Below are 26,024 nucleotides of genomic sequence, written 5' to 3' on the forward strand. Positions count from 1 at the left end.
CAAAAAGGGAGAAAAGTTTTCAGACAGATTTATTTAACCCTTATTACTTTCTTTATATTAAGAAAATTTTAAATAAACGTTATGTTAAACTTCAATCCCACTGGAAGTAATACAAAAATATCATATGTAATCGACCTAATGATGATACTGGCACGTTATTATATACACAAAGTAAAATGGTCTCGGGAGAGTCCTGTGTTTGAACATTTAAAATAGATGTAACGGCGTATTTGCAGACTTTTGAACAGTCAACATGAAAGCTGTGCGCGGACCTTGTGTTTATTTACTCTGTTTAAACCTTTTTTCACCATGTGTATTTATTTGTATGGTGATATGTACCCCTGTCGGCGTTATTGGTGTGTTACACGGACTCTCGCTTGTATCGTATTTTCTTTTGTTGGTCAAATAAAAAGTTGGAAAACAAACCAACCAACGAACGTCTTGTTGTATTTTACCATAGATACCGCATGTAGAGTCTGCTTCTAACAGTTTTGGAGCCTATACAAAGGGCTTGTATGTCATCACACAGGCCCAGAGCGCTAACCCGCCCTCTGGAGGCGGGAGGTGTGGGGTAGGCCCGGAGGCCTCCGCGGTGTAGTACAGGGGAGGGGGGCCGGGCGGATTTCAAGATGGCCGCGCACTGGACTGTCATTTAGCTTCCCGTTTCTGTATCGAGCCACACTGTCCACGGAAGAAAGTGTTTTTTCCCCTCTCTCCAGCTGAGACGTGAATCTAGCAGCTGGCCCTGTCGAATGCGCCTCTCTCACTGGAGACGCTTTCTTTTTAATCTCTCCTTCCTGGGATTTAACTGCCTTTTTGTGGGGGGACTGGGAAATGGGGTTGCTATGGAAACTCTAATAATCAAATTCCCTTACACGGAGAAGCTTGCCGCCGTTGGTCATATATTGTAACTGTGAGTACAACGTCTCTTTTTCTTAATCTTTTGTGCATTTTAATGTTTGATCTCATAAATAGCATGCACTTTTCCGGAGGGGAAAAAAAACGTCAGACGTTAAACTTGTCACTTATGTCTGGTTATGTCGTGAAATGAGTTAACGAGTAATATGATGGCTTTCACTTTAAACAAAATAAACTTTGCACTGAATGAATGTACGTGGACTGCAGTATTTATAGTGAATTTAGTTGGTTGGCGAGAGAGAAACAGAAAGACAGGAGCAATAAATCTCCCAACGGTTCGTAGGGAAGACCTGCCAGCTGTGTGCGGTTTCTTCTTAATATAATACACCAAAATCGTTTAATTGGCAAGAACAAATTTGTGCTTTGGTGGAAATTAACCAGTGTTAATAGGTCTGCGGACTCACTGGTCAGGTCTCTGCTCGCCTGCAAACTGCGTCTTGCGCTCATACTGTACATTGTCAGTTTGTCTTACTGCAATCTGCGGTACAAATGCAGGTTGCTTGATTTTTACTTTCAGTTTCCTGCTGGCTTTGTTTAGCTATTTCAAGCAGATAAGCATTTCATATTAAAGTTAAGAATAAAACAAGCTTAAGTGTTAAATGGTGTTGTGTAAAGTGACAATTAGGAATGTTTAGTTGTTCTATTATTAGTAGTTAAGTCACATTTTGTTTCTGTGCACCAATTAATGTGGCTGTACTGTGCGCATTTCAAACTAGAGGTCTATGAGATTTTCTTTTTAGAACAATAACAGTTCTTTAACTTAAATAAGAAGATAGGTTAAGATCACTTTATTGGCCATATACAATTTCTTGTATTAGGAATTTGTCTTTTCGCATACCCCAACTTGCTCTCCATGAGACACACAGACAGGGAGAGAAGCTGAGGGTCAGAGCGCAGGGTCAGCCATTTATACGGCGCCCCTGGAGCAGCTGGGGTGAAGGGCCTCGCTCAGGGGCCCAACGGAGTAGGATTCCTCTGCCGGCCGCGGGATACGAACCGGCAACCTTCCAGCCACAGGTTAATTGGATTCTGGCCAAGTAGCCCTGGTCTGGATGTGTCTGTCTGTGTCTGTGTTTGTGTCTGTCTGTTTTGGGCTGGATTGGTGTCCCGTCCGGAGTGACTGGTGCCCGTTGCTTGCTGGGACAAACTTCAGCTCCTTTCTAAATAGTTTGAAAATGGATGGATGAATGGTAATTAAAGGCTTGAAAGGGTCATGGTTCAGCTCAGAGCTCGGCGTGTTGGTGTGTTTTATGGGACAGGCAGGATTTGCCGCGCGGACCCGCAGTATGAAGCAGGCAGGGACGCGGCGGACGGCAACTGTCCAGGGAGGGCTGTCCTCTTCGCACATGCTTGGCCCTGGCTCACCGCACTCGGGCCCTCGCACCCCGTCGCCCTCCCCGGCGAGCGGCCGCCCCCGGGAGAAAGGGCACCGCAGCCTCCGGCAGGACCTGTCCGAGGACAGCGATGGCGGCGGCTCAGCAGACCTACACACTGGTAATGTCCCCCTTCGAGGAGCTTCTGCGATTGACGTCTGTTGCCAAGTAACGTGGCCCCCTTTGAATGCGTCTGACATTCTTTTTTTTTTAATTACATTTCGTTAAATGAATTTAATTAAATGGTTTTAGCTGCTACATTAGCTCTCCAGCTCTATCTTTGGTTGGCTGCTTTAAGGCCAAACGGAGATACATTGCGTGAATGCTTCATTTTCTGTTGCAAAAAATCCTTGAAGCAAGTGAAACAGCTATCAAATACACAGTGGCGCATATAAATAAATGAAATAATTAGTTCAGGAGCAGAAAGGCTCTTTTCTTACCTGTTGTGCAAAATTGCTCACAGTCTTCCAAATGCGGAACTACTAATGAACTGTATGTATCTTGAAATCTTGAAGTCTTAAGATCTGGCACCCAGTTACTGTGTAAGTTGTAATTATTGTTTGTTTGTTTGTTTGTTTGTTTTTTTACAAAATGTAGACGAGCAGAGAAGTCCTGGGATACGCTACATCACTGAGGGCCTCCTAAAGAAGTTATCCAAGCAGGACAATCTTGCCTTGGTACAGTCCCTAAACCTGTCTCTGGCAAAAAGTGGAGGCAAAAAGTTCAAGGTAAGTTGACATTTGACATAAACATTGCTTCACACATTTCATTGTGATCTGACTTGTAATCAGTAAAACCAGGTGGTGTAAACTGAAGTATGGAGCGTCTGAGAGTATAAATACAGTATTTTCTGTCTGGATATTTACACTATCAACTGTGCCCTTTTCTTTACTATGTTTTCAGTTTATTGAAAACCTGGAGAAATGTGAGAGACTGCAGGTGCTGAACCTCAGTCACAATCTGATTGAAAAGATAGAGAAGCTTGAAAAACTGCACAGGCTGCGAGAGCTCAACCTGTCTCACAACCGGATCAGGTACTTTGCTGTATCTTGCTCTGTAATTGGTTGTACTGTATGATTTACATCAAGGTTTATATGGTCTAAGGCATTGCACTTACTGTTACATTTCACTTTATAATATCCCTTTTTATATGTATACTGCAGCAATGCTTGTAAAGCAGCTTGAAAAAATAAAACAACAACGCATCAGTTATTATTATAAAAACATTTTTTTTACTAAGGCAATTAACAAAAGATTCTGCATATTCATATACGGTGCATGTAATTCAGTGAATTTGATCCGTTAGTCCTTGCAGCGTTGTAGTAGTGTTGTGAAATGGCTCTCTCATTGTGGCTTCACTTGGCAGTAAAATTGAAGGACTGGAACACATGGTGAGCCTCCATCATCTGAACCTGAGCAGCAATGCGATCGAACACGTGCCTGCGTGGGTGGGCAAAAAACTGCAGTCTCTGCAGACCCTCCACCTGAAACAGAACAGTATATCCTCGGTGAGATCTGGTGATTGTGTGCTCAAGAATGAGTGTGAATTGCGTGCTTGGTAGCAAAAATGACAACGTGCAACGTTTTCAAAACTGCAGGCGAAATTATCGCGACAGAACACTGGTTTGAAATGGTGTTTTTTTTCCTATTGACACCTTAAGGTTAACTGCAGTCTTTAACTACTTGCCGGGCTGTGGAAATCTAGCTGCGGCGTGTCTGACATTGCTGTTGCTGGTACGCGACATGTGATAACAGTTTATGAACCTGCCCTCCCGCCTAAAAACGAGCGAGTGTTGTCCTCTTCTGTGGTGCCCAGCTCCATGAGATCACCAAGCTGAAGCTGCTGAAGAACCTCACTGCCCTGACAGTGGCGGAGAATCCCATCGCCAACCTCCCCCACTGCCGCCTGTTCGTCATCTTCCACCTGCGGGCTCTGGAGCAGCTGGACGGGCGGCCGGTCACCGAGCAGGAGCGCCAGCAGGCCCACCAGCGTTTCCACCTAGGTGAGCTCCCTCTCCGTTAATGCTCCCCAGCAGGAACTCTCTGCTCTGCTGGTTGTAAAGATTAGTCTGCAAAGGAACAAGTAAAGGTTTATTCCCTGCTGGAAAGAGAAGAAAGGAAACGCAACGTTTCGGCTGTGATGCCTTCTTCTTCTCCAGAGAGGGGAGCCTTCTTTGACACCGATAAGAAGGCTCCATGGCCGAAACATGTTCCTTTGCTATCTATCACGATAGTTTTGTTTAAGTGCTAAGTTTATGTAGTTCTTGAACCCAGAATCTTTGGGCTTGAGAGCTTGATGCAAATCTGAGTATTTCTTCTGAGGATCTGACTATAGTTGGTTACATGAATCCTCAGATCCACTCTTTAATACCCCTTTCAGTGTGGCCTTGGAAATATTGTATGCTCTATGGGCCATCTTGCTGTGACCTACAGTAGCTTTCCTTGTATATCCTTATTAGTTATGTTGCTGGCTTGTAATTGATGCTTCTTAGGTGAGTAGATCGTTTCAGTGGTTCTTGATGACATTTGATGCAGTTGTAGTCAATAAGTCCTCAGTGAATTGAATTGCATGCCCTGCTCCTTGTACCTAGTCCCTGCAAGGCCAGGCTATTCAATAGAGCAGCGTTGCTTTAACTCTGTACACTGTGCTTGGTGGGGCTCCGTGGCTCGAACCCTGACTCCGGCCCTGCCGTTGCAGAGGAGCTGGAGCGCCTGGAGCAGGAGCTGGAGGGCCGGCAGCAGGAGGTCACCGAGCTGAGGGAGGCTCAGGCTGCGGCCCGGGAGCAGCTGGGCCAGCAGGAGCTGCTCAGCAGGGGTCTGCAGCTGCAGAGCCGGGAGCAGAAGCAGAGCCAGGCTGAGCTGGAGAGGGAGCTGCACACCAAGGATGAGCTGGTGGGGTCCTGCGCTCCCGCCCCCTCCCTCCTTACTGCACCCAGCCCGCTTCCTCCGAGCACGGAGAGCTGTTCTTTTCCAGGGGCAAACAAAGCGAAGCTTGAGTGAAATGAGCTGCTTTACCCATCTGTCTCTTGACCTCTTTGGCAACAAATGTAAAAATGGAGGCTCTGGGTGGAATCCGGGAGCCAATCCTATCATTATATACTGTACGCAAGGTCTTTCTTCATCAGGTGCCGCTCATAGGTTTGAAAATCTAAATTAGAGTCCTCACTAGAAGAGACTCCCCTCCAAATGGAGTGGTTGATTATCACATTGGGATACCGAACGGTGAGAAAGGTACCTAGCTGAGGCACAAATGTCCACTTTCAAAGGTGGTGCGTGTTTTGCAGTTCCTTCCCGTCTTTGCTGTGGGGGCCAGCAGAGTGCTGGTTTTCATTGAAGCTGCATTCTGGGAAGCTGGAAAAATACTTTACTACAACTAGATTTGGTCTGGAGATGATCCATGTCTGGTTCATTTCTGTCAAAGATCCTGCTGTATAGTTTACAGTCCAGAAGTCAGGGAGAGATTTAGAGCTAAACCTTGATAACTTTTTTAAATTCCTATAAATTGAAAGGTAGTGGCTCTGTTAAAGGCTGGGCTTCTTCTGATATACGGTCAAAGATTAACTGGCCTTAGTGGAGCCAACATCCAGATTATAATATATTCCTGTAAATTCCAATAAAGTACATGGTCATGTGGTTTCTGGATATAGAATGTAAAAATAACAGCCACCCATGTCTTCCTGCATTTGAATACTGTATATCCAAAATCAATGCACCATAATGGAGTTCCTGTAACTTTTAACAGACCGGAAAGTTCATTCCTGTGTTACTTTCGGTTCCGATGTTTTTTTCCAGTCATGTCTGTGTCTTCTACTAGTGCAGCGGTGCAGCACGCCAGTGCACTCCCTTCCAGTTCTTGCCTTTACTTCTCTCCTCTCTCCTCCCCTGTAGCTGCTCTCATGGCTACTAGTAACTCTGTACCCTCTGCTCCAGGTACTGTTGGACAGTGTGCGTGTGGGTGTGGTTTGCACGGTGCACTTGGTGTGATGATGCCCATCAGCATGCAGTGGAATGACTTTCGGTTTGGTTTTCATTTGGTTTTAGTGAACAGTTCTTCCCTTTGTTGTGTTTTAATAGTTTTCTGCATCAGTTTTACTGATCTTCTTATTGGATGAATATGTTTAGTTTAGTAATTACCTGTATTAAGGCCTTAGCACATATTGACCAATGTGTATATGTGGCATTGCCTTGACACCTATTGACATACATGTGTGTGGCATTTTTTCACAACAGTCCATTTATGGATGCATTTTGTAATATAAATTTTGTTTTGTGTAGATTTACCTGTGAACCTCACTAGTTGAATCGGTCTGCTTTTTTAGCTTTGGTTTGACCACTTTGATTCGGTCTTTTCAGTCTCCTGCTTGAATACGTTTGTTGTTCTTTTTTCTTTCCTTTCGGCTTCTCGTCTCCAGTGTGAGCTCTCACTGCCTGCTCCTCTCCTGCATGCTGTTTGTCAGGTACTCCGAAATGAAACGTCAGCCTCCCTCTTTAAACCTTCTTGACGTTTCATTTCTTCCTCGTCTGCCAGCTCCCTTGCTGCTTGAGCTGCCTTGCGAATTGTGCTGTTTTTCTCGAATGAACATTTCAAGGGCGCTCTCAGTGAACTGGAAGATAATAAGATAAATATAATCAGTGTGCTGGCATGTTTTGCAGTCTTTGTTTCTTGAATTGTAGGCGTATTAATCTGAGTCTCAATGCATCAGTTAGTGGGGCTGTAAGGTAAGGATTTTTTCTAAAAATATGTATACAAGAGTAAATGTCTGGCACTACAAGAATGGCATGAATTCAACTTTTGGATGAGAAATAGAAAAACATTTCAATTTATATTTAAACGTTTTCCATTTATATTTTAGATGGATATTACACAGTAAAAAGGACTGTGAAAATATATTTATGTGTATTTGGAAAAAAAAAACACTAAATGTTTTATATTAAAAAAATAATATTTGGAGTGCAGGTTGTGCCTTACAATCACTGTAGCTGTATTCAAGCTTGTGCCATTGACCCTCTGTGACTGGGGTTCCCTGCCAAGGCTGGGTGAGCTTGATCTGTCCAGAATTTCCTCCGCTGGCCGCTCATCAGGGACTCCTGGGATCGCACTGTGGCATCATGGGCATGTGTGACTCCTCCTGCAGGGCACTCTGGAGCTCACACCGTGTCAGGAGGAGAGCCGAAGTGCTCATTCTGCCTGTGTCATGCTGGAGTTGTAGCAGCAAGCCGAACAGATTAACATTGGCATCTCTATATTGGGAGGATATAGAGAAACTAACAAAATGGGTGATGGGCAAATATAAGAGAGTAGTATATGTATAAATAATGTACGTTTTTATTTTTGGCACAGATTACTAATGTATGTTTACATTTGGTCTTTCCATAAATCTAAATATTACTACATATTTGTAAGTATTATACATTTATGGAATTTACGTTTTGGGGGCCATTACAATATAGCCACACAGTAGCAAAGTAAACTTTCTGCACGGGGTTTGATTTAATTTATAACCAAGGTCCATGGCACTGTATTTTAGTCTGTGTGTTCTGGAGACATAAGTTTGAATCTCACGCATAATGTTCTCACAGTTATTAAATATCAAATGTGCTACATGCATATTTCATGTAGCCTCTTCTTTTTTGCAGCCATTCGTATGTTTATCAGCTGGGGCTTTTTTTCAGTAGAACTGGCCTGTATTTCAGCCCTCGTATGAGTAAAAGCATAGCTGAAGTTTTAGCTATTGTAAACTCCAAGTAGCGTAATCCCTCATAGGAACTGGCTTTGAGAAACAACTATACAGTCTACCTTGACTGGTATACAGCTTTTCTGTTTGTGAAGTTGGTATTAGGTTCTTAATATTGTTCAAAGGTACATCTTTAGACAAGTGTTATTGTAACCATACCTGTAGCGTACCTGTAGCACAGTGGTCCCCAGTCCTGCTCCTGGTGACCCTCACACCTGAGCTGAGCCCTCAGGTACTGGACACAGTCAAACCCTTGATTGACTTCATAATCATAAGGTGAATCCGAACTGTTACGTTTCCAGCTTTTCACCATGTCGGAGTTTTTACCGTTGTGTTTTGTGAGTGCAATAAAAATCCAAACCTGTGACTAGAAACAAATGCTTTATTAAATTGAAGCAACTTCTTTGATCAAGTAAGGCTTTGGTCATCTAATGGAGGTGGGATGGAATAAAGACCAGCAGGTGTGTGGGTCACCAGCACCAGGACTGAAAACCACTGCTGTAGTAGATGAGGTTTTGCTTTAAAACAATTAAGCAGTGTGACCAGCGCTTTGTCAAATCTGCCTTCTCTGACTAGTTTTCTTTTTTTTTCCATTCTTGACAGCTGAAGCAAAAGACAGTGGAACTGACCAGAGCATGCCAAAAGCAATATGAGCTGGAGCAAGAGTTGGCTTTCTATAAAATCGATGCCAAATTTGAACCCCTGGCTTACTATCCAGAAGAGGTGGGATTCTGTAATATGGATTCACATTACTTTACGAAAAGCAAATCATTTCTTTCCAGGTCTGACAGACTCTGGGGAAATCGTTCCTTTTTACTTTGAACTTTTTTTGTTTCACAGAGATCATACAGTATAAAAAAGGGTAGATTTCATTGAACCAAAGGTGAACAGTTTCATAAACTTTTATTGTCATACTCACAAAATCTTCTTTAAATAGCATTTTCTCTTTTGATGGGCTCTTGGTTCATGTTTTATCATTATTTCAGGCCCGTTCAGCAGATACGTTCATAAAGGTCTTAAGGCGTAAGGCATTGTAAGCACCTGTGCCGATATGCACTATATGTCTCTTTCGGTCCTGAACATATTCGTTTTTCCTTGCCTGGCTGCAGGATTTGGATGTGGATAGCTCTCCTGGTGAGAGTCCCTATATTGGAAAGGCACGGTTCAAGAGGAATGCCTTCGCCACCGAGACCTTCATCGCAGACCGCAGACAGCAGGCCAGGGCTGGCCAGGTGGAGCTGGACTCGGGACGAGGAGAGAGGCCCAGTCTGCAGGACACTCTGATCTTGCAAGAGCATGGTAGAGTCTGTGCTGTTCAGAGTACCATTGCAGTTTATTTAACTTACGAGTGTCACCCAAAACCTTCTGAGCCTTACAGTAAAAGAAGTGCTAGAGACCATTAACAATGCTGTATATACAGTACAGTACTGTACTCAAACCTGTTTACGCACCTGCATCGCCTTTAATTTCACTGCCGTAGTGAGTCCGGTCCTGTGTGTTTTGAAGCAGAAGTGCGTCTCGGGCATCTCCAGAAGGAAATCGAAAACGCTGAGCACCAGATCCTGCGAGCCACGGAGGAGCTGAAACAGCTGGAGGAGGCTGTGTCTCAGAAACGGGTGAGGAAGGATTTCCTGAATTATCTCCTGTTGTTTTTCTCAGAATTGGTCATTTTAAAGCTGTTCCTGTGATAGAAGGGTGCTGGACACCTCAGCACCTATAAGAACTGTTATGTAAGTGCTTGTAAGTGTGAGGTGCCTTCATAGTACGGTCAGCATCTTGCCTACTTTAGACTGAGACACCAAATTGAAAGGTCTAACTTAACCAATTGAGCTCCTGTTTAGGTCTATGGTGTGATTTGTACATCCAGTATCCCCTCTCTTAAATTATGCTCTGAATAACAGTATATTCACTGACTTAAAACACTCACAAAACACCCTTGAGCTAGTTAGTGTGTTTCAAAACAAGTATCAATTTTTCATGATATTCTTAAAGATTACCTGTCACATTTTTGCATTTTTTGCACATTTTTATGGCTGTTTTTTCTGTTTTTGGAAGGATCAAAAATCTGTAAAAGTATTCATTTGGAAAGTGATCAGTAATCAGTACTGATCGATATAGTACCGCATGTAGGTGTAGTTTTCCAGTGTGAATGTCAGCACAACACAAGACATTTCTCTTTCAAACAGAAATTGAATATCTGTGATTAAATCATTTTATTTATAAGTGCTATTAAACAAATTTGGGAGAGTTGTGTAATAGAACACATGCAAATAACACAAGTAAGTGTTCTCATTATCTTTCAATCAAAAATAAATTGTTCATATATGTATAGATTGAATATTTGTGCAGTGGTACATGCAGTTCAATTGTGCTTACAGTACAGTTAAGAGGACTGAGCTTGCTCTAGGCCACTTCTGGAATCCCTCAGGGAGGCTGGTGGCATTTACGTTGGCCTAGATCCATCTGCAACACCATTGTCAGTGATATAAAATTACTACAATTCTTTCCAACAAATCTGCCCTCAAACACTCAGAATATAGGAAATGGTACAACTGTCACTTCCAGCTGAAACTTTGTTCAGCTTTTTCCAACTCTAGATAAAATGCATGAATCGTCTATTCCAGGTTTTAATTCTGTTTTTTTGCCTGCACCTAAATTGGCCATTTGAGGCTTGGAGCCTCAGGAGGTGGGCGGGGTCAGCCGTCATGCAACCTCTTTCTCCCCCTGTCTGCGCAGATCTCGGAGGCCGAGAAGGAGCAGCTCCGGCTGCAGCTGCGCAGGCAGATCCAGCTGCTGGGCCAGCTGCGGCAGGAGGCGCAGCTGATCGAGGAGCAGCTGGAGAGGCGGAGAGGGGAGATGAGCGAGAGGCGGGGCGAGCTGGACCAGCTGCAGACGCTGCTGGACACCCTGGACCCCAGCGATCCACACCATGTAAGCGCATTCTGGACTCTCCTCGCCTCAGTGCCACACCCTGATCAATAATGTGTGACCTCTTTTAACAAGCGATCACCTACTCATGCATCAGTCTTTGCAAAGCTCTCTATACCCCTATACATAATTGATTCTTTAATAGTGAAAAACACTTGCCTGCGTGACATCATGCCTACAAAGTTGCACTGAGACAGACTATATAACTTTTTTGTATTTTTGTTGTTTTTGTAGCTCTAATATACATATAGTATATTGTCTGTTTTTCTAATGCAAATATTATCTAATATAGTAACACAGTAAATGTATTACATTTAGCGTAACGATCAATGCAGCACATGAAGACAAATCTCAACACTGTACATTAATCCAGCAATATAATGTTTAGTCCGGCTAGTGGTTTATAGTTACTGTTACCAGCTTAATGTGATTATAAGTCCTCAAGCTTTCTGAATATGTAAAGCAAATCAAGCAACTATTTCATGTTTTTAAAGTAAGGATGACTGTGTATGCATTTACACCAGTTACTGTACATAGACAGCATACAGTAACTCCTTCATCTCCTAGTAGTTTGGGATAAATTCACAAATCTAAACTGAGAAACTGAGAGGTCTTGCTTGTTATCATGTAAAGGAACAAGTAATAGGTTTATTCCATGCTAGTACCATAATTTGTTCAACTAGTAACGATGCCGTAATTAGTTCGAAATGCATGATGAGCAGCAACACCTACCTTTATCTGTATTGTGTGAAAATGACACGTGCAGGTTAGTGTGTCTTGTACTTTGCACCTCTGTGTACCTGAGTAAACAGCTGTGGCATTGTCTCCCGTTTGACATCATAATGCCTTTGTCCTAATTAAACAGAACAGGATACAACCAGGTGGGTGTTAATGGCCATGAGAAAACTCGACTCTACAGGACCTCTGTGGGAAGCCTTAATTGTCTGTTCTTACTTTTAATTTTGCTCAGGAAGTAGGCTGACATTGGGTTTTAGTTAAATGTAATTAAATATTAAATAAAAGTACATTTGTGCTGAACATGCAACAGTCAAGCAAGCCAGTAAAGCAGGATTCTTTTGCTTTTTAAAAATAAAAGTATTACAAGTATAAACTTAAAATCAAGTCAGATTCTGCCTTAAGATTTGAAACATAGAACTTATCGGATACAGTGGAACACTGCAACACCGGTATGTAAAACCCCACAGTGCTAGTTTTAATAGGGAATGAAACAGACAGCGATTCCTAACATGTCTTTAAGAAGGCAGGCTTCCCCCAGGAGAAATCTTGACTCAGTTTGGAAAGCGAGGGGTTTCAGAGGCCCAGGGTATTGTTTCAGTTCAAGGCTGCCTTCCTGATTGGCTGAGGCGGTGCTTCCTGTGTTGTGATTCAAAGGGAGAGGGGAAGAGAAGGGCAGGGTAGAGACGGAGAGGGAGCGTGAATCTGTGAATCTGAGAGAACTGCGGACTCAGAGGGCACCGTGTCTGCAGCGGGGAACATGGCTTGACTGAGGGGAGGCTCACAGATCCGCTGCACACTGCCCGCTCTGTGAAAGAGGAAGCCAGCGTCTGGGCAGGGAGAAAAACGGAGGAAACTGCAGCAGGAAAATGACAAACTTGCTGTGCCGATTTTGTGAGTAGCGCTGAAAGGGAAAGAGGAGTAGTTTTCCTCTTTACTAACTGGTGACTTCTGAAACAGAATTGGACTTTTTTTTCTGCACTTTAGGAGAGAAAGAGCCTTTGTGTTTAATTTGAACTCTAGCTTTGTGTAGCAGTTCACCACTTTGGAGCACATCTCAGGAGTTTATTTTTGCCGCTTTTAAAATTGAAAAGGAAATTTAGGACACAAATACAAACTTTTTCGTTAATAGGAACCAGGGACAAGCTTGTTTACTTTCGCAATTAAATATTGTTTAGTGTTTAGTTGCGTGTGGTTTTTGAGTAATACCCGTTTATCTGAATTTGAGTCCAAATGAAGATGAGGCCAGTATGAAAATGGTTTTATTAAGAGTTTGTGTCAAACATGATGGATTGAAAGAAAAACTTTGTAAGATTACTTAAACCAAGTGTGTACGAGCAGCCTCTTGGATGTCACTGCATGAGCTAATTGTAAATGTAACCTTACAAATGCTCACTATTCTCTGTGATCTATGATCTGTTCTACTAATCATTTATAGGACATTTTGTGTTCATGTACTCTGTGACACTAAGATTAAACTCTGTTTCAAAAGATCAAGATGACCTGGTAGAGTATAAATTAATTCTCAAAACACAGTGGGCCTCTTGAGTTGATTCAGGCAGTAGCGTGCAGTACCTGATAGTTTGTGTTAGTGTCTGGGCATTGTCAGCAGTCAGTGTAGTGTAGGAAAGATAAACTATGCCCCACTGACAGGCCTTGCTGTTTCTGTGACAGGAGCCACAGCCCTGTGCATTTGAACTCCTGCAGCTGACAGAGAGGCTCTCGGGTAGAGTTTTAACTCTTCCTCGGCTGAGAACCAGCATCGCTGTGACATGCAGATCCTTCCCTTTTCTTTGTTTGGTGGGGACGTGGTACAGACAAACTCGAAGCTTTCTCCAAAGAACAGACACAGAGCATTACTATGACACTGCCTTCACCCTTTCTCACATGATTGATTGCTCTGTACCTAAATGTTTGACATGCGGCAGTTGTTTGTCATGACAGGATGTCATTTATCCCTATTAAACTGAGTTAACAGAGCTGTTAAACCGAGTTTCCTTTTTCAGTTATAGTATAATACTATTTTGTGTTTTTTATAGTATACTTCAATAATCTTGAAGTCTCCATGCTGAAAGAAATGGATTTGGTTCTCGGTCCTATTCGTGTTTAATAGGTGACATCTGTGAAAGCTATTTTGTTTTTTAAGCAGTTGAAGGTGTGCTGCTGTATTTTAGCATGGGCAACATTATTACAAATATATTAACAATGGTGTTTCTGTCCTATTAAAATCAGCTTGTCAGTTTATTTTTATGGAAGGTCGAAAGTTTGATCAGAATAACAGGAGCCAAGATCAACTGGCCTCAGCTGACCTAAGTTGCAATCATTCCCAATGTAAATAAAAATATAAATAATATAGTTATCTCCTTCACATTTGTCCCTTTTCCACCCCTTTTCAATTTTGCATCACCTCCTCATCCAATGGCCAGGGGGCTAGCTCTCAACAAAGTGGGTTAAGCCAAGTTTCTGTAACTAAACTCATTAAGCACATTTCAGTGCACTCAAGTTGCAGGTGCCGTTATTCCTCATGAACTCAACTTATCGACTACGAACAGTTTGGTCTGGCAAAGCTTAGATCAGTTGACACGGTTTCATTTATGGTTCGTGCCCTGCCTTCTTGATTCCAAAGGACGGCGTCTATTGTCTGCTGTCTCTGTCACCCCCTTGTTTAGGCTCATGTGCAGGCTCAGATGGTCAGTAAGGGCCAGCAGCTTGACATGATGAGCAGGCAGTACCGGGAGCTGGAGAACAGGCTGGATGAGATGCTCACCAGGATTGCCAAGGAAACTGAAGAGATAAAGGACTTGGAACAGCAGCTTACGGATGGTAAGGCCTTCACTCAGCAGAACACGCGTTACTCTTGGTCTCTTGTGGGAGAGAACATTGAAGAGCTTCTGGGTTTTTAACTTTATCAGTCAGTATACTTGACCAATGCATGTTGGTCACAAACATCACTCTTCAGCATAGTCCTTATCCTCCACAGTCTGTTTTCTTTGTTACAGAGCAAGATCTTCTGTTGATTTGAAAAAATTACGGCTGGCATATATTATGCCCATGGTTTTAGCCTGGGTTACGTGTTATAATTTGTGTTCTCAAGGCAGAGGAGTAATTTGAAAAGTGTCACCTTCATAGTGACTTCTTTGGAGGTGTTCAAAAGATCTGTGTCCCTGTTCTGGAGGATCTGAAATATAGTAACCTTGCAATGTGCAATTTAGGTAAAGAATTAAACATAAAAATGTTTTCTCTCTTCACTGGAGTGTTAAAAAACAGCTACAGTTTTGATAAGATTGGTATACTACAGTATATGCCCTACTGTAGGTGAAAAAGTCTTCTTCACCTTTGCCCAAGAAGTTTGAGTTTAAGACCCTTTTCACAACTGTTCCACTCTAGGAGGGATCCTTGTGGTGAAAGTGTCAATTTTAACATTCGTTCTCAAGAAAGGGTCGTACTCAAGAGCCTGAATCACCTCACGTCTGCTCAGTTCTAGCATAGGATAAAGCAGTCTAGCAAGCTTAGGGCAAGGCCAAGGACATGCCTGTGTCTGTCTCCAGCTGCAGTTCTCTTCCCTCTGGAACATACAGTAGCTTCCCGGGCTGTGTCAGCAGCTCCGGCCCCAGGGTGTCTCTGTGCGAAAGGAGCTACAGTAGCTACAGTTTTAAGGCTTGTGCTCATTTCTGTAGCATTGCACTGAGAAAACAAGACTATCCTTTGAGAAGACCCTTACCTGCCGAATCTTGGTACCCATGCATACTCCTGGATGAATCAGATTAGAGTAGTTTATCACCCTAAAGGGCACTAGAGCAGTGCTGGTGTGGAGAGTTAAATGTAGGGACCTCTGGCGGGTGCTGTGCATGGTCGCCATACAGCCGTGTGTGTGTGTCTCTGTCTCAGCACTGCTGTGTGTGCTGGCCTTCCTCCAGGTCAGATTGCAGCGAACGAGGCTCTGAAGCGCGACCTGGAGGGCATCATCGCCGGGCTGCAGGGGTACCTGGACGGGGTGAGGGGGCAGGCCGGCCAGGCCCAGGAGCAGTGCCGGGAGCTGGAAAGAGAGAGGGATGCCCTGCGGCGCCGCTTGGGGGACACTGAGGAGCAGCGTCGGCAGCTGGAGATCGTCGCCATGGACGCGGAGAATGCCCGAGAGGTAGGGGAGGGGCGGACCCGGCTCCAGGGGAGATCGGGCTTCTGGAGCACGGCGTGAGGGCTTCTCCCCTGTTGTGAAATCGGGAGTTGTATTCGGGAATGTTTCACAACGGTTAGAGGTTTTTCTCTTTTTTTTCTTTATAAACTGCACTATACAGTATGTGGTACATCACACATTTAAGCAGTGTCAGCTCTAGTTTCATTCCCTACACTATAATTATTAAATGACTACGGATAGGAAAATAATTATAATAATAATCAAGGGCAGGCTGTTTTCGGAAGGCTTCCAAGCAGATTCCTACCAGCTTATCACATACTGTAGGTTTTAAATTAATAAAGGTTTAAGAGAAAAAGTAGCCTTCACCCTAGCTCAGCCTTATCCTCGAACATACATTAATCATTAACCTTTATAAGCTGTTAAATTTAAAAATCGATTTGAAGGAGTCCATATTGGCCTAAAAGACCTAAGTTACACCCTAATGATATTTTCGCTTGTAGCTTGGGGAAGGCATGTTTGTTACTTAAAATACAGTTGTCGTTCATATACAGTTCTCAAAGCAGTCACGTCTAAGCCTTTAAGTGTAATAGAGAGAATTTCACAGGAAATTGGGTTTTGCTTCAGATGGTCTCGGTTTTGAGCTCTAGCTGTTGTTAAGCCTGATACAATATACTGTAAGTACAGCGATGGTAGCATCTGAAAGTCAAGATTAAAGCTAACAGATATAAGTCAACGTGTAAATCCGATTACATTATTTGGGCCTAAAAGAACACCAAACGTCAACACCGTCTGGAAGAAGCATAACGTTTGGGCCCAAATCTTACTAAAATATATTTCTAATTCCTTTAAAATCATAATTAGAAGGCGAGTAAATCTTTTTGTAACGCTAGAATGGAGTCTCACCCCCCCTGTATTTCAGTCTTAGCCCTGAATGTTCTGAAGTCGCTCTCTGGCCACGATGGCGTCAGCCTGCAGGGCTCCCAGGGGGCTGAGCGGCGGAGTCTGTGTTGCAGGAGCTGGCGGAGCTGCGGCGCACCCTGGAGGAGGTGCAGGCGGAGAACGCCAGCCTGCGCGAGGCCCAGGGGCACCTCAGCGCCTACGAGGGCGAGCTGGAGGCCCAGCTCCGGGACCGCGACACCGAGGCCAGGCAGCTGGAGGAGGAGCTGGGACGCGTGCGGCACCTCAGTCAGGTGAGGAGGGGCCGAGCGCGAGAGATCAAGGCTTTTGCCTTCAGGACTGGTAAGGGCATGGCGAATCATGGAAAGCTGGAACACAGTATGGCATGTTATTATTAATGCTGCTTACCTGTGATTTCTCTGTACGATTATAGGAATGCAGTACAGAAATTATTGGCTTCTTTTGTCACGTCAATGATCACAGCATTACAGGATAACCATAGGAAAGTCCAGTAAGTGTGCAACGTGTAGCATACACTCCACTCCAGTGCAGAGAGGTCTGTATTGACATTCTACACCCTGTATTCAGACATGAAACCTAGGTGTCAGAAATAAACCAATTAAAATACAGTCTACGTATATACAGTATAAGTATTTCACAGGATTTTAGGATTTTCTCATAAATGTCCATAAGTCTTTTAACACATTACAAGTATATAATTCCCATTGACACATGTGAAAATTAAACTAATTAAGCAAACATTCTCAGTTATTCAAAGGCCATTACTGCTGAGGTTCTAGGTACCCGGTCATTTACCAAACCTGCTTACATTCGAGGAGTTCTGAATCCCAGAAAGGGATGTAATGTTAATGCTGGTACTCGATTTGTTAAGTCCATATTCCATTGCGTGTGAAAAACGTGTATTTTTCATATTAGAACAAACTGTTTGCCTATTTCAAGTTATGGTCTATTAAGTCACTGTTGAACTGAGTAGGAGCCCTTGTTTCCACGCATTAGTTTTACAGTCTGGGCATCTGATCGCCTTTTTAAGAAACGTATCAAATGAAATGAATTAATGGTAAATGGTAGCTTTCACTGAGTTACATGTCCTGACTTGAGCTCCCAAAGGTTTATGATGCACAGCTTTTCCTTGGGTTTATGCTCCAGTTATTCCAAGTAATCCTCAGCACATTCATTAAAACACACATGGTAGATATCAGAGGTTATCACAACTGCCTTGCACTAACCTCAAAACCCAAGGTTAAGAGTTATACTGTTTGTTTTACTTCGCTAGTAGCTAGCTGTGTTACAGTATCAGTGATCAATGGAGTTGCAAGACTTTCCTTTTAGTTTCACTTGGAATGAATTTCGCTTTGAGAAGCAGAATTATAACCGCGAGGTAGATGATGACTACTGTGTGCCGTGCTGTTTGCGGAGCTCCTCCCTCAGACTGTGCCGTGTTTCCAGATGGAGAAGTCGGCCCTGCAGGCGGAGCTGGAGAAGGAGCGCCAGGCGGGGGAGAACGCCCTCGCCCAGGCCCAGCTGGCAGCCGAGAGGGAGCAGGAGAACCTGGAGCTTCTGCACCAGCTGAACGAGCTGCAGGTCTGGGGCGGGGAGCTCATCTCTGACTGTCCAGGCAAACGGGCTGTCTCCATGTGTAGCTGGGTTATCCTGAAGGAGGTCAGCCTGGGACTGTGACGTCCTGTCCAGGGGGTGTCTAATGTACCATCGGCTGCTAAAAACTAGAGAGAATGAGATTTGATCCAGACGTGCGAGCCCATCGATGTGGGAAGGGGCCTGAATGTCAATTTGCAAAGGTTGTTCACTTTTTCACCAAACGCACACATGCTGTGTTCTGAGAGCAGGAAGAGCAGATGGAAAAATCTTGCTTGCATTCCTAAAATTCATAAAAAGAGAGAGCGCAAAAAGGGTAGCTTATTTAATATCGCTGTCTGAAAGAGCTGAAGGGTATGTGGTGGTGGTTTTCCACGGCGCCGCCACGCACGAGCACTCCTCCTCGCGTGTCTTTCAGGAGGAGAAGGGCTCTCTGACGGAGAAGCTGCAGGGGCTGCAGGGAGAGCTGGACCAGGCGCGGCAGACTCTGCTCCATCCCGACGCGGTGCTGCGCCGCGTGGCGGAGCTGCAGAGGAAGATCGCAACAGGCCTGGGAGAGATCAGGCAAGTCGAGCTGAGCCGGGGGCAGGAGAAGGGCACGAGGCCCAGCGACGTTTTCAAAGATCAGTCAGATTCTGAAGGCACCTCTCTGGTGACTCGAAGAGCACGTTTAGCGAATGCACGGTTAACGTTCGACGGGGTTTCGATCTTTTGATTGTGAGTTAAAGAAGCATTTTATTGTTCCTTTGGATTATAGAAAAAAAAAACACAGTCCGGCGTTTGTCTCGGGCTCGGAAACAATGTGCCGCTTTGCTTTGCCCAGGGCCCACGCCGAGGGGGACGTGGTGGGCGGGAGCCTGGCTCAGCTGCAGCAGGAGCTGGCACGGGTGCTGGCCCGCGCGGAGGAGGGGAGAGAGGAGGCGGTGCGGCGCCAGGGCAGGCTGACGCAGGAGATGGGCGCGCTGAGGGAGAGGCTGCGCCGGGCCCAGGAGGAGTACAAGGCAGCCTGCGACAGGGCCGCAGAGGCCAGGGTGAGACAGAGGAGCGCGGGCGCCATTTAGAGATGCCAAATTAGAATTTATAATGATGATTGCTTACGCTTCTGTGGCGCTTTTCTGGACACTCCACTCAAAGCTTAGCAGGTAATGGGGATCCCCTCCACCCCCACCAGTGTGCAGCCCCACCTGTTTCCCTGCCTGGTGAGTTAGTACCCTGCTGAGGCACAGGGGCAAACTTATAAAACATCTTGACATCTTTGTTCAACTGCTATACATTTTAGTTGTCAGTTAAGCGAAACAATAAACACGTTTAGAAATGTTTAGAACAGTCTGCTGTATTTAATTCTGAGTTGCTTTTTTGACAAATACTGGATTTCAGAATAGGATCGTTTGACCACCCACCGAAGCTCGGCAGGGTTGAGCCTGGTCAGTACCTGGATGAGAGACCTCCTGGGAAGCTGCTGGAAGTGGTGTTAGTGGGACCAGCAGGGGGCCCTCACCCTGCAGTCTGTGTGGGCCCTAATGCCCCGGTATAGTGGCGGGGACATTAAACCGAGGTCCTGACTCTCAGTGGTCATTAAAGATCCTCGTGCATTTCTCGATAAGAGAAGGGAGTTATCCCGGTGTCCTGGCAAAATTCCCCCCCTTGGCCTTTACTGTGGCCTCCAGATTGTCCCCATGTATGACTGGCCCTGCGATGGACTGGCTCCCCGCCTTTGCTGGTTGCTGGGTAGGCTCCGGCTTCCCACGACACTGTATGGCACAAAGCGGTTTGGTAAATGACATGACATTGTTTGACTCGGCGATAGTCCCGTCCCTGACCACTAGCGCTCCCAAAAGCTGGGTCTCCGAGCACGGGAAGCGTTTGACGGCGCGGGGCTCTGTCCCCCGTGTGTGGGCCCAGGTGGAGGGGGAGCGGCAGCAGGCAGAGGCACAGAGTCGAAGGCTGCAGGGGGAGCTGCAGAGAGCCGAGGAGCTGCAGGCTGTGGCTGACCAGCGGCGGCAGGAGGCCGAGGAGGAGCGAGACAGGCTGGCGGCCGAGCTGGAGGCCAGAGACGCCAAGGTCAGACTCCCAGCAGCTCTGGAAAGACATTACTCTTTACCTTTTAAATACCAAGGCAGTTTGTACCTGCATGATGCATGCGTGTGTTAGATATATACAGCAGTGGCCAATACTGCCTCACCCCTCTTATCTAGCCTCAAAGACTCAAAGCCATCACACTGAAAAGCACTGAAACCTTTAAAAGCACCTTCAAGCAAGGATTGTGTTACCTGTGTCTGCTCAAGAGCAGCACAGCTGCCTAGACCAGACTGCATCCAGATCCCAGGGAATCTGGAGATCCCAAAAGCTGACCATCTAAAATCATATGGAGAGTGGTGATGAGTACCCTTCATCAAGGACAGGCAGAACACCCCTTGTATCCCATGTGACTCTAAATAAATTCATGATAATGAAATGATTTGTGCATTAGTGTATAGTACAATCTACAAAACAAAACAATTCTTGTTTCAGGTTTTAAAAAAAATCAAACTGCAACTTCCACTAATCATCAATTTCCCTTCGGGATCAATAAAGTCTTATCTACCTATCTAATGCTTACCCATTTACCTTTTAGACTGTCACTGTGCAGTGGTACTTCTGTGTGTATTGCAGATGAAGGAAGAGCAGTCGGAGACCCGGAAGCAGCTGAGCGGGCTGGACAGGGAACTCCGGGAGCTGAGGAGGTCCATGGCAGCAGCAGACAAGATGGCGGCTCAAGAGCTGACCAAGGCCAAGGACCAGCTCCGATCTCTGCACGGCACTGTGCGCCAGCTCAACCAGGAGAGGGCAGAGGTGGGCTCGTCCCCGAGACTGCACATATCCCCCCTGGGATTGCTTCTGTTTGTTTAAGTGAACAGCAGATGAAAAAATAATTTGAACAATCAATCAGCCAGACACAGGATACAGGGACATGACTTGAAATAATGTATTTCCTGATAAGGTGCAGCTGTGTTGTCTATTAAGACACAATATGCACCGAAGCAGAAATAACAAACAGGGAGGCTCTCATCGGAACAACTCTTCGTAGAAATTCGACACTTGGGCTCCTTTACGAACGTTTTGTTTAGCTTGAGCATGAGAATTTTGAAGAGTTACACTCTGTATAATTCAATTGCTATTGGTTCTTTCACATACACATTGTATTGCCTGAAATCTTTCATCAAAGACAGCAGGAAAGCCTGGAGACAAGACGGTCCAAACAGCTTTGCCGTGTGTTGGCCGTTTTATTCCCTGCCATCTGATGTGATAATTCCATGGTTCGTGGGGAGTCGGCGTGTGACCATCCGATTGTGTGTGAATCCCCAGGAGGTGGATGAGCTGGAAGGGAGCAGGGCTCAGGCTGACAGGGCTGGCAGAGATCTGGCCAGGGCAGAGGCAGAGATCGAGCTGCTGCAGAGACTGCTGGAGGACAGGGAGCAGCAGGTAGGCTTTCTCTTCTCGGCATGAGAAAAAGTATTGATATCCTTCAAAGAAAATGATTGATGTGGAGCAGTGCTGTGGAAGTTACAACATGTTCTTTCAAATTCTGCTTAATATTGTGACACTAAAAATAAACGATTTATCAATTGTGAAACTATATGGCCTGATGGTAGGAAAGTCTTCTTGTCCATACGTGTTTCTCATGATTTTTCCTGCTTAGTATCTTGTGACGCTTAATCTGGCTTTATAAAGCTGGAGTTTTCCTTAAACTTGTTGAACTTCTTAATCTAAATTGATGTTTTTACCGCGAAAGTACAAAACCCTAACATCTTCCATATTCTAACCTTCACTGCTTAGTGTGAGTTGGTGTGTTCTGAAGTCATAATAACAACAGCAGCTCAAAATAATATACATTAGTACCAAAACAATTGTCAGCAAATAAAGATAACGATCTTTGGTGCTTCTGAGTAGCTCAATCATTAAATGCTCTCCTGGAATGCTGATTGAGCTCTGTGGTCCCAACACTGCCCTGGGTTTGATCATTCAGACCTGGTTTATACCTTTAGCTGGGTGGGAGTGGAATTCTTCCTGTGGAAGCACGTTCCAGGCTGAGCACTACCAGGGTTGTGATTGCGCGAGAGCCAGTCAGCTGATCGGAATGGGTGTCGGAGACGGGGGTCTCCTTGTTTTAGCGCACATCACCTGAGTGCAGTGTTGTTGCAGGTACGAGAGCAGGTGGATCGGACGGAAGCTGGGGTCCTGGCTTCCACCAATCAGCAGCTGGAGCTGGACAGGCTGGCCCGGGCGCTGGAGAGACAGCGGGCCCAGACCAGCAGGCTCCGAGACCAGCTGGCCAGGGCCAGGGAGGGTGCGTGGGCTCTCACTCCATATCTTTATCACAGCAGTATATTTCTTCTAGTGCATCGTGGGAGTAGAACACAGTGAGGAGGATGGACATAGAGAAGGAGCAGTCATGGGAGACGTCTGGTGCAAAATACAACCCTAGCCAGTGGCAGTGGAGTTTTTGTCATTTATTGTCAATTCTAAAAGAAAGATAAGGTGTAATTCTCTAGTTTTGAAGTGCTGTCTTATACTTGATTGATGCTTGCAGTTTCAGATTTAAGTTTAGAAGTAACTTGGATCAAACTCACCAGCCATGCTGCTGATCCAGGAACACAGTGGGGAGACGAAGCAGGGGTCAGAGAAGACGCAAAGACGAGCACAGGAGCAAACACAGAGACAATGCCGAACCAGAATGAGCAGCTTTCAGATAATGGATAAATACTTTTGCACAATTCTGAGCTAACCATAAATAACTACAATTATATTATTCCCATGTAAAAAAAACCAAGAACTGCAGTGCTATGGAATGGAGATGCTACTAGGATTTGCTGCCAATGCTCTGTGTTAAGAATGATGTTAGCTTCTCCCCTCTGAGTGTTGTCCTTGTCATTGTAGAGAACAGTGGGAATCTGGAGGAACTGGTCCAAGAGATCGGGGCTCTGAGGGACACGCTAGCCCAGCAGAGTGACTTTGTGTCCAGCCTAAGTGACCCTTTCAGCAGGAAAGGCTACTGGTATTACATGCCAGCAGCCCCTAATGTAAGCAACAGCTACAAATCTCCTCAGGAAATTACTGTAGATGTTAACCACATAACCCTTCATTTACCATTGAGTCAAACTGTTGGCTAAAATAGGGATTGTTAGTATTATTTCCAGAGGAAAGCCGAAGTGCACAGAAATCTTTTTTGGGTATTTTTGAGAATGGCAAAGGGCTTTTATTCAAAGCAACAAGAAAGCTCAAGTTTTATGTTTTTTTTTTACGTTTGAAAAATGATTTGCACGAACAGTACATTGTTTGAAAGACTTGTAATTAAGATTATTCATAGTGCCATTGAATATTGGTACTGTAACGTGGTCACACTTTTCACACCAACAGAATGGAATGGTCAATTTTCTGTTTAACATAACAGGAGTCTTGGAAGGTTGTAGTCTGAGATATCTGACTTTTTTTTATACTTAGTGATCAGTAAACTAGCGTTTAAGAAATGAGATCTCTTTCTAGTTCAGTATAATAGTCATTGTTTTTGCAAAAGTGTCTAAAACTGCCAGTATTTCCCCGGTTCCAGGCACCCAGTGTAGGCTCACAGAGTACTCATGACTCTGGCTTGGGCTCGCAGTACCCGGCCTCTCCTGAAAGGGGGCGCCGTCCCGCCAGGCCGAGTAGAAGAAGGAGGGGCCAGACTGCGGCCCCCGCTGCTGGAGGATATTGGATTTATTCCCCCCTCAAGAGTGGGACCTGGAAGACCCGTGGGTGCAAAGGTAACAAAGTCGTTCTTTTCCTAACCACAAAGCACTGCGACCGTGTGGTTTGCTTGATAAATACAAACAAGAGAAAAGAGCAAACTGCTGTTGTCTCTCTATCTGGTGATGAATATAAATGCCTGAGTCGCCAATTGATTTTGTAATTATCCTTTGTCTTTAAGCTCTTTTGACCAATTTTAACTCCTTAGTTCTGTATGTCTGAGGATAAGTACAAGGCGTGTCCACTCTTGGGTCGCTCCGAGTTCTAGGAGAGTATACTTTGTTTTGGATTAGCAGGTGGGTCGATGGCAGACCATGACGGGGTTTAACAGATCAAGTCAGCTTTGTTTTGGTAGATGTTGGTTTCATGAGGAACACTAGTCAGTATGCGAGAACTGCCACAGTGATGGTATAACAGGAGCAAAGTATTTAAACATGACCACATTTTATAGATGACATTAGCAAAAACGCCGAAGTTCTTGTGAGTTTAGTGACTTGACATTTGTGTCATGTCACAAGAACGTCCATGCTATACGCAGTAATCTGTGTTTTTGGTATTTGGTACTATAACACAATCCTTTTATAAGGCCGTAAACATTCAGTGTGTTTCCAGTAGATCCCAGTATATTTTGCAATATTTGTTGCCCTTTAGAAATGACATTGTCTTATTATTTTGCATATTGTATGTGTTGTTATTATTGTACACAGCACGCAGCTCCTTTCTGTTGAAAAGAATAGAGTTAAGACAACTTGTTCAACAACCTGCAAAAATAAATGATGCAGATATGAATAATAGATAATGAATGCAGATACTGTACTGTACTGTAAAACAGTGTTGGAGATGTTGAGTTAGAAGCAAGTCTCAGGATTTGCAGACGTTTCATGTTTATGCTTAAAGGGGTATTCTGGTACAGCTCGATCTTTACCTAAACCTTTAAATCACCACTTAGTAGTTCCAAATTATTTGTATTTTCTATCCAAATATATTTGATTTTGTGTGCAGATGACCCTGGTGACAGTGGCGAGGAGAGTGAAGGGGGCAGCAGTGTCTCTGGGGACCAGTTCACCCCTCCTCCAGGCTCGGCCATTTACACAGTCCTTCCCGATGGCTCGCCCCTCCCCCAGGGCACGGTGATCTACGCCCCTCTGGCCTCCAGCACCTCCGTCAGGCCTGGAACAGTCATCTATGGACCCCCTCCTGCAGGGCTCCAGCTGGTGTACGGACCCCCTCCTGCCAACTTCACTGTGCCATTAGCGCCCACCGGAGTGCTGCACTGCAACGTCCCAGAGCATCATGAACTGGTATGTGATATTCCTGGGAATAAGGGATCAAACTAGAACTCATCTTATTTGTTAAGTATACATTTATCTCCGTGTTATTTCAATTGAATAGTCTCCCTAAAATCTTGCAAATGCAGTTTAAATCTATGTTGTGATGCCACTGAGCAGCAGCCCTCAGATTCTTCTGCCTTGGGGAGTCCTTTCCAAACCCTTGCGTTCGGCCGGGACCCCGTGTGTTTAAACTGAAATAGAACGGACATCTAGTAACCGGGCCGCTAATGTTTCAGTGAGCATTAACGGATGACCGATGGCGCAGCAGAAATGTGGCCATGGATTTCCAGATGGAGAGAGTGAGTGTCTGAAAATAGGAACCTGAACTATAACTCGTTCCCATTCTGGCCTGAATACAAAGCAGTTCATATCCCTGAAGGACAGGGAAGTGGTTCAGATACCTAATGGACATGAAGAGTGCTGTGATCTTCCACAGGCATTCACTCTTAAGTGACTAGAACATAGTGCAGTATGTGCTAACAGGCAGGGGCATATTGAATTTGGTTGGTTGTTAGTTAGCTTAATGGCCTGATGGTCTGTCCCAGTCTCTCCGAGATGTTTTTTTTGAAGGATCCCAGGCTAATAGATAATCTAG

At 44.8% G+C, this 26,024-nt stretch overlaps 1 protein-coding gene across 5 annotated transcripts in view; it reads left to right on the forward strand.

Moving 5' to 3' along the window:
• Positions 1 to 595: 595 nt before the first annotated feature.
• cntrl (centriolin) overlaps positions 596 to 26,024 on the forward strand; it is a 39,735-nt gene continuing 14,306 nt past the window's right edge. Inside the window, exons 1-25 of one of the 5 annotated variants that reach the window (XM_088615273.1) lie at positions 596 to 913; positions 2,182 to 2,412; positions 2,889 to 3,019; positions 3,195 to 3,325; positions 3,658 to 3,799; positions 4,108 to 4,294; positions 4,990 to 5,183; positions 6,180 to 6,221; positions 8,630 to 8,749; positions 9,136 to 9,325; positions 9,533 to 9,642; positions 10,763 to 10,957; positions 14,359 to 14,512; positions 15,607 to 15,827; positions 16,838 to 17,014; positions 18,189 to 18,323; positions 18,754 to 18,899; positions 19,159 to 19,366; positions 20,238 to 20,396; positions 20,988 to 21,167; positions 21,681 to 21,797; positions 22,518 to 22,662; positions 23,253 to 23,395; positions 23,923 to 24,115; positions 25,101 to 25,399. In XM_088615273.1, coding sequence (XP_088471399.1) covers positions 2,205 to 2,412; positions 2,889 to 3,019; positions 3,195 to 3,325; positions 3,658 to 3,799; positions 4,108 to 4,294; positions 4,990 to 5,183; positions 6,180 to 6,221; positions 8,630 to 8,749; positions 9,136 to 9,325; positions 9,533 to 9,642; positions 10,763 to 10,957; positions 14,359 to 14,512; positions 15,607 to 15,827; positions 16,838 to 17,014; positions 18,189 to 18,323; positions 18,754 to 18,899; positions 19,159 to 19,366; positions 20,238 to 20,396; positions 20,988 to 21,167; positions 21,681 to 21,797; positions 22,518 to 22,662; positions 23,253 to 23,395; positions 23,923 to 24,115; positions 25,101 to 25,399 — 3,927 coding nt within the window. In that variant the 5' untranslated portion in view covers positions 596 to 913; positions 2,182 to 2,204. Of the gene's footprint in view, positions 914 to 2,177; positions 2,413 to 2,888; positions 3,020 to 3,194; positions 3,326 to 3,657; positions 3,800 to 4,107; positions 4,295 to 4,989; positions 5,184 to 6,179; positions 6,222 to 8,629; positions 8,750 to 9,135; positions 9,326 to 9,532; positions 9,643 to 10,762; positions 10,958 to 14,358; positions 14,513 to 15,606; positions 15,828 to 16,837; positions 17,015 to 18,188; positions 18,324 to 18,753; positions 18,900 to 19,158; positions 19,367 to 20,237; positions 20,397 to 20,987; positions 21,168 to 21,680; positions 21,798 to 22,517; positions 22,663 to 23,252; positions 23,396 to 23,922; positions 24,116 to 25,100; positions 25,400 to 26,024 lie in introns of all 5 variants that reach the window. The other 4 variants (XM_088615270.1, XM_088615269.1, XM_088615271.1 and 1 more) reach the window with 4 other exon arrangements.

Source organism: Lepisosteus platostomus, chromosome 21, assembly GCF_059453375.1.
Source record: "Lepisosteus platostomus isolate fLepPlt1 chromosome 21, fLepPlt1.hap1, whole genome shotgun sequence".
NCBI lineage: Eukaryota > Metazoa > Chordata > Actinopteri > Semionotiformes > Lepisosteidae > Lepisosteus > Lepisosteus platostomus.